We start from the raw sequence: 11,453 nt of genomic DNA on the forward strand, positions 1-11,453 counted from the left end.
TTGCCTGGGCCACCGGCACACGTGGCTGGGGCTACGACTCCGACGGGCAGGTAGGCTGGTGCTCGGGTGGCTCTGAAGTGACACGAGGGAAAGCTTTCCTCTCCCCCCCACAGCAGGCACTTACTCAAGGTCCGTGTAACCGAGCCGCTAGTACTTCAGCAGGCAGAACTGGCCAAAACCAGAAAAGACTTAATAAAATATACAGGCTGCCCAACGAGCCTTCTCCAAGCTCTAAGGCGGGGTGCGGGGCTCCTGGCACAGGAGGCCCCTGAGGCAGGGAAGGCTAAGCTGCCCGTACTCTGCTCCCCGGTTGTGCGCCGCAGCTCTGTCGTTAGCTGAGCCAGGGAGCTGATCGAGACTAAGCTAAGTGCTTTTTTTAAGCATGTAATGTGTGTGTGCGGTATATAAAACACATGCAATGTTTTTTAAATACTCTTTTTTAAGTACTAGTTTAAACACTAAATATGTGTTAAACCGAGTGTAACCGAGCCGCTAGTACTTCAGCAGGCAGAACTGGCCAAAATCAGAAAAGACTTAATAAAATATACAGGCCGCCTAACGAGCCTTCTCCTAAATATGTTAAACACATATTTAAACACCAAATATGTGTTTAAACTGGATCCGTTCTCCAGCCTGGCTCGCTGCGCGGCTGTGCTAACTTCTGGTCTCTGTGCGGCCGGTAGATGCTGGTGGAGGGAGTGGGGCTGCTTCAGTCTGTGAAGTTAACAGTCTCGGGTATCTTTGAATTGAAATTCTCTCACGTTTCCTGTGCTGTAACGTGCACGCCACTTCTGAGCCTGGCCCGGGCATGCAGGTGTGCTGGAAGATGGGAACACTGTCAGTAAAACAGTGCGAGGAGTGGCTTAGATTCACCTCCGCCATCCTTCACTCTTTTCCCCGGTTCTTGAGTGTGCGAGTTCAGTTCCCTGTGCAGCGGCGGGGAGGCAAGGAGCTGCTCCTGGAGCTTCAAAGCTAGGCTAAAGCCTTACGAGGCCACTGCCAGAGCATGGTGTCCAAACCCAGGCACTCCGCTCCCAGAAAATGAGCCTTTTCTCTGCAGTCAGAGTAGCTTTGTGTTTCTGCAGTAACGGGAATGGTTGGATTTCTAGGTAGCAGTGGTTAGGCCAATGAAAGACAGGAATCAAGCTTTTTAATATGCAGGCTGGAGAAGGAGGGGTGGGCAGCACGTAAGTAAGCCCCAGTCATTTCACACAGCTACAAGAACATGAGTTTGAAGGATTTTTGTCTTTAAATACTGCTTACAAAGTCTGCCATGGGGGTGAATAACGAGCAGGTACACCTGACCAGCATGTAAACCCAGAGTAACTCGCTGTAATCTGTGGTAAGAGACTCCGTTAGGCGACACCAAGCCTCCCGTAACAGAGAGAGCGAGACGGGGCTTTGACTCTTACAGCCTCCAGTGCAGGGACACTTTGGTCTCTTGGCGCTGGGGAATAGTAAATCAAGTTTTTGTGTTCGTGCATGAAAGTGAACAAAAGCCTTTTAATCCTCCCGTAGGTTCCCTGTGGGCCTGTCTGCAGCGCTGGCGTGAGGAGCTGCAGCCGCACTGCTGAACTGGTTCCCCTTTGTTCTGCCCTCTCCCCTGCCTGGCCTCCTGTCCCTTTTCCTCCTCGTCTTGTTTGCCTCCCTCTCTTCTCTGTCAGCTCCCAGGCTCTCTAGAGCAGTGGTTTTCAGCAGCGTGCTCCGGTTTTGTGACGCCTTGGCCCGGGTCTCCAGGTGGCTGTAACCTGCCCATTGTAAGCTGTAGCTTTAGCACAGAGTTTGCTTAAAAATACCTGTGTTAAAGACTTAGTCGCGCTGCCTGCCTGCTGTGACAGCTCCTCGCCCCTGGAAGGCACAAAGAACATACCCACATCGTGCAGTGCCCCGTGCCGAGAGGTCTCTGCAGCTCAGACAGATGCTAGCCAGGTCCCAGAGCAGGGTGATTCGACTGGCACAGCCCCTCACCTCCCTGCGTGGCAGGCCAGGCCAGGCACGATGCAGCCGTGCTGCCACCGGCTCTGGCACGAGCCTGGGGACCTCCCCGCACGGCTCTGCGGTGCGTGAGGCCTCGCAGACCTCTGCCAGCCCAGCTCCCCGAGCCTGGGGGCGTTCAGCAGTGACCATTCCTCCGTTCTCCCCGGCAGCACAGCGACTCGGATTCGGAGCCAGAGTTTTCCTCCCTCTCGCCTTCCATCCCGAGCGCCATCCCCGTGACCGGGGAGTCCTACTGCAACTGCGAGAGCCAGAGCGAAGCGCCCTACTTCTCCAGCCTGCATGCCCTCCACCGCGTCAAGGACTGCCAGTGCGGAGAGGAGGACGAGTGTAAGGAAGGGGCATCCCAGCAGCCCGCCGTAGTCCTTTGGGGTTTGAGGTGGGTGCAGTCCTGGCCTGGCGGCACGGACTGCACCCTTGCGCGGATCCTTTGCTTTCCACGGGGCCCTTATCTCTGTCCCAGCGTGCGGTGCTCCTTTGTTTACATCTCAAGGCCACGTAGTCTGTGGGAAGATTACAAGCACGTGCCTCCTGTGATGTTTCAAGGGCTAAGTGCTGAACTTGTTAACGCATCAGAGTTCACCTCTGGGGACCTGCTTTCAAATCCGGCTGAGGCCACAAGTGAAACCAGCCCCCGTGGTTACAGCCCTCTTGCCGCGGATCCCTGGTACGGCTGGCAGGGCGCCCGGCTGCGCGGCAGGGCGTGCTCAGAGCAGAGGGGAGAGGTAGGCAGAGGGTGGGCTCGGGCTGGCCGAGAAAGCCTGTGGCATGGCAGAGCTACTCCTTGAGCCTGCGAGAAGCGTAGGAAGAAAGGAGGCTCTGCCTGGGTCTGCGGAGCCTCGTGTTAGCCAAAATGGGAGCTGGTTAATGCCGACAGCTTTGGGTTCAGAGCACCGAACCATGCCGGTGGGACACTGCAGAATAGTTCAGGCCTCAAACAGCTCTCCAGTGTGCACAGCTGAGGATTTACCCTCTTAAATGGTAAAAAAAAACCAACCCCAAAACAACCCCCTGACAGGCCTTCAGAACAAATGTCCGCCTGTGCTTTGGCTTGGGGATCGCTCCCTGAGGGCCTTTGCCCATCCTTGTCCCCTCTGTGCTTCCCGAACAGATTTCGACTGGGTGTGGGACGACCTGAATAAGTCGACGGCCACCCTGCTGACCTGCGACAACCGCAAGGTGAACTTCCACATGGAGTACAGCTGCGGCACCGCCGCCATCCGGGGGAACAAAGAGCTGGCAGACGGGCAGCACTTCTGGGAGATCAAGATGACCTCCCCGGTCTACGGCACGGACATGGTACGTGGGGCAGAGTCGCTTATGGGCGTGCAGAAATGTCCGGTGTTCTTTGAACAGGGACTGGGAGAACGAAGGACCCATTCATTCTCCTGGTGGAGGAATGAAGGACCACCGTAGGAGAAGATCAGGTTTGAGACCATCTAAGGAACCTGAAAGTCCACAGGTCCATGGGACCTGATGAGATGCATCCGCGGGTCCTGAGGGAACTGATGCAGATGAAGTTGCTAAGCCACTGTCCATCATATTTGAAAAGTCGTGGCAGTCCAGTGAAGTTCCCAGTGACTGGAAAAGGAGAAACATAACCCCCGAGAAAAAAGGAAGACCCGGGGAACGACAGGTCGGTCAGTCTCCCCTCTGTGCCCGGCAAGATCATGGAGCAGATCCTCCTGGAAACTATGCTAAGGCACATGGAAAACAGAGAGGTGGTTGGTGACAGCCAACACGGCTTCGTTAATGGCAAATCGTGCCTGACAGATTTGGTGGCCTCCTATGACGGGGTTACAGTCTTGGTGGTAAGGGAAGAGCTACTGATGTCATCTACCTGGATTTGTGCAAAGCGTTTGACACTGTCCCACACGACATCCTTGTCTCTAAATTGGGGAGACATGGATTTGACGGGTGGACCACTCGGTGGATGAGGAATTGGCTGGATGGTCGCACTCAAAGAGTTGCGGTCAACGGCTCGATGTCCAAGTGGAGACAAGTGACGAGTGGGGTCCCTCAGGGGTCCGCACTGGGACCAGTATTATTTAACATTTTTGTCGGGGACGTGGACAGTGGGATCGAACGCACCCTCAGCAAGTTTGCAGATGACACCAAGCTGAGTGGTGTGGTCGACACGCCAGAGGGACGGGATGCCATCCAGAGGGACCTGGACAAGCTGGAGAAGTGGGCCTGTGTGAACCTCATGGGGTTTAACAAGGCCAAGTGCAAGGTCCTGCACCTGGGTCGCCCAGAAGGCCGATCGTATCCTGGGCTGCATCCGAAGCAGCGTGGCCAGAGGTCGAGGGAGGGGATTCTGCCCCTCTACTCTGCTCTGGTGAGACCCCCCCTGGAGCACTGCGTCCAGCTCTGGAGCCCTCAGCATAAGAAAGACACGGACCTGTGGGAGCGGGTCCAGAGGAGGGTCACGAAAACGATCAGAGGGATGAACACCTCTGCTGTGAGGACAGGCTGAGAGAGTTGGGGTTGTTCAGCCTGGAGAAGAGAAGGCTTCGGGGAGACCTTACTGCGGCCTGTCAGTACTTAAAGGGGGCCTACAGGAGAGATGCGGAAGGAATTCTTTATCAGGGAGTGTAGTGATAGGACGAGGGGTACCGGTTTTAAACTGAAAGAGGGTAGATTTACATTAAATATTAGGAAGAAATTCTTTACTGTGAGGGTGGTGAGACACTGGAACAGGTTGCCCAGAGAAGTTGTGGATGCCCTATCATAGGAAGTGTTCAAGGCCAGGTTGGACGGGGCTTTGAGCAACTTGGTCTACTGGAAGGTGTCCCTGCCCACGGCAGGGGGGTTGGAACCAGATGATCTTTAAGGTCCCTTCCAACCCAAACCATTCTACGATTCCATGAACAGGACAGCAAGCTTCTCCAGCAGTTCAGCTGGGCCTCCTCATTTAGGAAAGGAAATTGGAGCTGGGAGCCTTCAACTCCGTCCCGAAACCTCTGACTTGGCTTCACCAAAACCTCTGGGTGTTCTGCACCGAGCCAAGAGAAGGAGGGGGGAGCCGGAGGTGGAGTCTCGATTGAGTTTTGTTGCTTGAAAAGGCGCTAAGCTTGTGTTCTCCTTCCTGGCCTTGCCTCCCAGATGGTGGGAATCGGGACGTCGGATGTGAACCTGGACAAGTACCGCCACACCTTCTGCAGCCTGCTGGGCAAGGACGAGGACAGCTGGGGACTCTCCTACACAGGTAACGCAGGCAGGGCGGCGGCAGGATGGCTGGAAGGGCAGCAGCAGGCGTAAGTGTTGCCCTGAGGGGTTGAGAATTAAATGGTCTGAATGGGATTGAGGCCAAAAAGGCCACCAGCCTTGCGAGTCCCTTCGTCAACGACAACCGGAGCGGCTGCCTGCAGCTTGCAGCTCTTGGAGCATCTCGCCTTGCCCGCGTTTTGCAGACCCCTCAGAACCGGTGCGTGAACCTCCGGGGCGTCTGGACTGCCGGTTGCACGTCACTGATGGGGGGTTTCAGTGCCGCTGCCTGCCCTCTGGTATTGCAAAACCTCACCTTTCCCCTTTTCATCGCCCACTCTGGGGTGGGAGGGCAGGGATCAGGCAACGGAGGGATTTTTTAGGCACCGAGTGAGGCTGTATCAGCGGGAACTCACAGTGCGGGAGTTGGGATGAATTTGTGGAGCACAGGCTTTCCGCTGAACGCCGGTTTTCTTGTTTCAAGGACTACTGCATCACAAGGGAGACAAAACAAACTTCTCTTCGAGGTTTGGCCAAGGCTCCATCATCGGGTTGCATTTGGACACGTGGCACGGGACGCTCACGTTCTTCAAAAACCGCAAGTGCATAGGTAAGAGCAAGGGCAGCCGCGGCGGCCTGCAGGCAGAGGGACTGCGGGGCCGGGGGGGCAGCGCAGCTTTGGCTGAACTCGGAGTCTGGCTGCAGCAGGGCTGCAGGAGAAAACGCTGGCAAAGTAGAAGAACAAGGCGTGAAGGGAGTGGGAGGAAGGTTACATTTGTTTTTTTAATAGATTGGGATTTCAAAAGGCTGTTTTCCAGGCATTTTCCAACAGCTCTGTAGTTAATAGGTTCAGGGTAGTTAGGAGGAGTAAGATCACCTTGTCAAAACTAATGTGAAACCTCCCTGATGCTGTCCTCCGGCAGGGGTTGCAGCTACGAAGCTGCAGAACAAGAAGTTTTACCCCATGGTGTGCTCGACGGCGGCCAAGAGCAGCATGAAGGTGATCCGCTCCTGCACCAGCTGCACGTCCCTCCAGTATCTCTGCTGTTACCGCCTGCGCCAGCTCCTGCCCGACTACGTGGACACGCTGGAGGTGCTGCCATTGCCACCAGGACTCAAGCAGGTGCTACACAACAAACTGGGGTGGGTCTTGAGCATGAACTATAGCACGTCGAAGCCTTCCTCCTCCTCCTCATCGGGAAGCGACTCAGACAGCTCCTGTGGCTCAGACGCAGAGGCCTGCCAAAGGAAGAGGTGCAGGAGGACATAATGTCTCTGCAGATGAACTGCTGTGAGGGAGTCGGGTGGGGTTTTGTTCCGCCGTCTGCGAGGACCAGCCAGGCCTGATGCACCTCTTTCTTCACGGGGACTTCCATTTCTACTTGTTTGGAAAGATTTCTCTTACGCTGTTGGAAGTCTTTAGCCTAAACATCCATCACGTACATTGAAAAGACCTGTAGGCTTAGAGAGGTCCCAGCTCTGTGAAACAGGTAAACTGCAGCCCAGTGTCTGAGCTTCATCTCCTGACCTGCTGTCAAAGCCGTCGCCTCTTCCTGAAGGATCCCTCTTCTCTGCAGACTCTCAGCAGAGACAAGATTTAAGGTGGCCTCCCGGTTTCAAAGCGTACTAGACTCTAGTCACGTAACGGACTCGACTCCTCAAAAGACAAAGACCAGTCCCCTCCTCCTAACTGTTGCGTGTTGGTTTGGTATCTGCGATGAACTCGTCGCGCTGTGGGGCACGATCGAGCGGCAGCACGTAGGGCCAGGGGCTCCTAGAGATGCATCTGCGTCGCTGTTGAGAGAGCAGTTGCTTACAGGAGTTGAGCTGTTGGTGATCCCTCTCGAGCCCCCGATGACTTTAATTGCTTTGCATGTTGGCTCCTGCTGCTTCTACTGTATCAAAGACTGTATTAAACTGTAATAATAAAAGTAGAAACTGTCTGTCTTTCCTCTCGCGGCCCTTGAAGGCGTGAATCTGAAGGCGCTCGTCCAACATAGCCACGCTAGCACAGCTAACGGCCTGGAGGGGATGTTTAAATGCAGCGCTTGCGTGTCAGACCTAGAGGAGGTAAAGGCAGCGGAGGTTACCTTGCCTCTGCCCCGTGGAGGGTTCTTGCGGTTCCCGCTGAAACGCCAGTCTGGCTGGGATGGATCTTCAGCGGAGCCGGACGGACGCCACAGCACCGCGCGCTCGTGGCAGCCCGGCGGCAGAACCACGCGGGGTCTGCCACCCCTGCAGGAGTGATGCCAGCGCAGCTCCAGTCCCTGCGGTTTCTGACCGCCTTCCGCGGGGCCTGCGGTCAGCCCGTGGCTTCTGCTCGTGGGGCTTTTCCCGGCCTTTGACCTCTCCTCCGGTGAGCAGCGCATTTGCGGATGATTTCGGTCGGAGCTGGTGCCATCAGCCAAGGGCAAAGGGTGTTGGAAAGGGGAAGAGGGTTGAAATCAATAGGACGGGAAATGGCTTTCAACCTGTCCTCTCCCTGGGTTTCCTCCCAGCACGGCCACGGGGAACACAGAGCTCCAGCCGCTGCCTTTTCCCCTGCTCCTATTACAGACCTGCAAACGCTCCGGTAAAGCCTTTTGCACCACGTGCGTTTATCCCCTGCCGAGCCCCACGACTCCGTGCCTTCCCTTCCCACCTCACGAATCCTGAAGCGGAGATGGCTCTCGCTTCTCTGGTGACAGGCTTTGAATGAGAACCTTGATGAAGTAGGACAGGCTCTCTGTCAATCCATCCGTATCGGTGCTGCAGCCAGAAAAAACTGCCTCGCTGGATTGCTTCTCCCCAGAAACTACTTCAAGTATTAGCAGATGGAGGCAGAAGAATCCCTGGCAAGGAGGAACTTTGTTCAGAGGGTGCCCCCCCACTTTCGCAGCACCACTTGGTGTCGCTTTGAGCCAGCGAGCTGCGGTTCACGGGAGGAAGTTCAGGGGTTTCTATGTCATTGTGGAAGGCCCCAGTTAGCAATTCCAAAACCTCAGGCGCTGGGGGGTCCCTGACCCCTGCTGTCCTGGCTGCGGCTATTTCTGAGTAAAAAACTGAGCGTTTGCTTTGGGAAAAAGAGAATCCCATCCTAACCCACCACTTCGCAGGGAGTTTTCTGGGGCTCATCTGGCATTTCCTTGTGTTGGGAGTTCAACCAACAAACTCCCCTCCCCTGCCCTGAGCTCCGTCTTACCCCAAGGATGTGACTCCTCTCCTGCCAGCTGGTTTTGACAGTTGGCAAACGTTTTCCGAAGTAACTCTAGCGAGACCGACCTGCCCGAGAAAGCCACAAGCAGGACCTACACGAACAGGTCCGGTCTCACCAAAGAGCCAGTGGGGAGCAGGACATTAAAAGTCAGGACACGGTGCAGAAAATAGACGGCTTCACCTGAAAGGCAGCGCAGGACAGACTTCCCAAGCGGCTGTCTCAGGGGGGGAGCTGGTCCTGTGCTGCTCAGGGACAGCTCACTAGCGCTCTCACATCCAGCCCCTGTTCCAACCATTCCTTAGCTCTTTTAGGAGGCAGCCTGCTTTCCAGCCAGGGGGATAGAAAGCTGGGGCAGCTAAAAGAGGAAAGGAGAGCCAAGAGGCTGAAGAAAGCATCTGTAACAAGACATTTATTGGTGTGCGGGTCTCTCTTCTGAAACAGAATCAGCTGCTTCCCCTGGCCAGGCTCCCAGCAGCACTGCTGTGCCAGCAGCAGCTCGGCCACTGCCGAGTCTTGGCAGATAAAACAAGGAGGCTGACCGACACGGCCCACGGTCCCTCTATGTGCTCAGGTCCAGGACAAGGTCGGGGTCGGTGGATACCATGAAGAGGTAGACGCGGCGGGATAAGTCTGGCCCAACACGGCGGTCTTTCCCGCTGACGTCCGATTTCACTGGGATGTCACTCAGCAGAAGGCGTTTTTCATCTTCTGTGCCGCATTCTTCGTAGGCCTTCGAGCACACAAGAGAAGGAAGCAGTTAGCGCAGATGCTCTAAGAGAAGACTCCAATCATCCCTGCAAGGCTCCATCCCATCGTTACAGTGAGGATCCATGAGTGAGCCTTCATCCCAACATACCAGGATCAGGGGCTAAAGCTCAGAAGAAACAAGATCTATCACTTGCAAACAGACCTCACACTCTGAAGAGTTATGTGTTGCCCTGCCAGCGTACAAGGAGAGAGCTGTAAAGCCACTTCTTCCGAAGAGGCTGTGCGAGGGACAGAGATCAAAGCTCCAGGGGAAGAAAAAGGAGAGGAGAGTATTTGACTACATGCGACTTTTTAAAAAGAAGCTCTGTCACAGTTCCTGATCTAATGGAAAGAGTTTGTGTGATTAACGCTCACAAAAACAAGCACTTGCTGATAAAAACATGTCTTCATGAATTGGCTAAGCTGCTGTCAGAAGGGTCAGACAGCATTCTAGTCTAATCCTGCTCCCCCAGCACCTCGCTGAGCCAGTCCGGCTCACGAACCAGCAGAAAGCTAAGGGGAGTAGGGAGAGGGAGAATTTAGTGAGCTAAATCAGCTCTCTGAAGGATCAGACAACAGAAGAGCAAGGAAAGCGTGGGGTATGCCGCTGGTGACAGCAAGCAGTAAGAGAGCTCGGGTGTCCTGTCGAAATCCCTCACAGCCCGCAGGGGCGACACGTTTTCTGCCTGAGGGCGATGTAGAGCTGTCGGACCGCAACGGCAGCCACCTGAGACATCACCCATTTCAAATAAAACCAAGCAAAGCTGGCGGACAGACCGTGTTGGGCAAGGGCAGTGAGATGCGTCCAACAGACCCTCAGCTGCACCGGCTGGGGTGGGCAACCAAATGTATCGCCAAGCAAAAACGCAAAGACGCTTTGAGCGGGTCCTGTGAGGCGAGACCAAGGCAGAGAGAGGCCTGGAAGGGCTAACAGGAGGGGTAAGTGGCTACGCTGAAACAAAGCTTTGGTTTAAGTCAAACACAATCTGGAGACAAGCCTTGCCTTTCTGGAGAGCCGTTTTCACACTCATGGCTTGTTTGCTGCATCGGCAAAGACCTTTAAGCGAGGAAGCATGTGGCACCCTTCCCTGCCTGCATCCTCCGAGCTTCTAACAGGACACCGAGGGGTTTGAGGGCTTACCTGTAACAGGAGGCTTGGGGAGGGATATGCTTCCGCTATAGCTGCTGCTGTTGCGGGGCTGACTCTGTTAAACTGCTGGATTTGTCTCTTCCACACCTGCCAGAGTCCTGTGCCATCCTTCTCCACTCGTACCCCGCTGGCCCAGGCCCCGGCAGTGCAGAAAGGCAACTCCTGCGACTCCAGCTGCCTCCTGCAGAAAGACAGACTGCTGAGAGCAAGACCTGGGGCCGGTGCGTGCACCGAGCACAGGCCTGCAGACCCCAGGCGTTGCAGCCTTCCTAGCATTAAGCAGTGGGCTTCCTTCTAAAACCTCTTTCTGCCCAGGACTAATATTTTTTCCCCCTCATAATTTTCTTTCCTTCCCTGGAAAGCTCCAGAACACCTTGGGGAAAAGGTTTTCCTAAGGCCGTCATTTTCCCTCCTTTCCTAGTGCTGAATCACCACCTCATTCACCGTGAGAACAGAGGATTCTCATTGGCAGAGAGACTGAAAATGACCTTGAGACACATCTAGCGTGGGCCCTTACACTGACAGCATCAAGGACAGGCTGGCAGCTACAGATAAACGTTCCTGTAGCTTCCGCTGAGGTTTCCCTAAGCTCTGGGTTTGGGACGTGACCGAGTCCAGCGATACAACTCACTTGTACGGGCGTTTTGCTATTGCCTTCGTCAGCGCAGAGACGTGCTGGCCGAATTCCTGCCACGTGTCTAGGAACAGCACTTCGGTGTTACCCCACAGCTGCAGCACCACCAGCGCCTGGAGGAGAAGCGACAGAGGTGAAACACGTTAACACGTCGACCAGCGGGACGAAGACAGGCTCGGGTGAGCCAGGACAGCCCGAGGCCCTCGCCCTCTGCCAGTAGAGCTGGTGTCAGCCCTGGCCACCAAAGGCACCCAGCAAGAGGAGCAAGGAAAGCACATGGGGAGGACACATCCCTTGGCAGGATGAAGCTGGGCTGGGGCTAGAAGGGGAGGGAGGCTGGGCTGCCTGCATTAGCTCGGTTTACACAGCACTGCGGTAAAGCCTGCGCATCCTTCTTAGCTCCCAGTAAGCCAGCGAGTCATAACCCGCTTTGGGGCGTACTCAGGGAGGGCAGGAGTTCAGTTCAAGGGATATCAAGCAAGGGTTTAGATCGTATTTGACCTAGTTTATGACTGCTGCGGCAT

At 55.3% G+C, this 11,453-nt stretch overlaps 2 protein-coding genes across 2 annotated transcripts in view; one reads left to right on the plus strand and one right to left on the minus strand.

Moving 5' to 3' along the window:
* Window positions 1-5: 5 nt before the first annotated feature.
* SPSB3 (splA/ryanodine receptor domain and SOCS box containing 3) lies at window positions 6-7,141 on the plus strand (the record flags this gene model as incomplete). The annotated part of the gene is made up of 6 exons (XM_009324309.1): window positions 6-50; window positions 2,148-2,325; window positions 3,107-3,294; window positions 5,101-5,203; window positions 5,687-5,812; window positions 6,126-7,141. Coding segments are annotated over 6 exons (987 nt in total), but the record flags the coding sequence as incomplete, so codon positions are not given.
* Window positions 7,142-8,786: 1,645 nt separating this feature from the next.
* EME2 (essential meiotic structure-specific endonuclease subunit 2) overlaps window positions 8,787-11,453 on the minus strand; it is a 7,808-nt gene continuing 5,141 nt past the window's right edge. The window contains exons 7-9 of the mRNA XM_009324310.1: window positions 10,927-11,042; window positions 10,287-10,476; window positions 8,787-9,128 (exon numbers count right to left, since the gene is read on the minus strand). Of these exons, the coding sequence (XP_009322585.1) occupies window positions 8,958-9,128; window positions 10,287-10,476; window positions 10,927-11,042 (477 nt within the window). The 3' untranslated portion in view covers window positions 8,787-8,957. The remainder of the gene's footprint in view (window positions 9,129-10,286; window positions 10,477-10,926; window positions 11,043-11,453) is intronic.

Source organism: Pygoscelis adeliae, unplaced genomic scaffold (genome assembly GCF_000699105.1).
Source record: "Pygoscelis adeliae isolate BGI_AS28 unplaced genomic scaffold, ASM69910v1 Scaffold595, whole genome shotgun sequence".
Lineage (NCBI taxonomy): Eukaryota > Metazoa > Chordata > Aves > Sphenisciformes > Spheniscidae > Pygoscelis > Pygoscelis adeliae.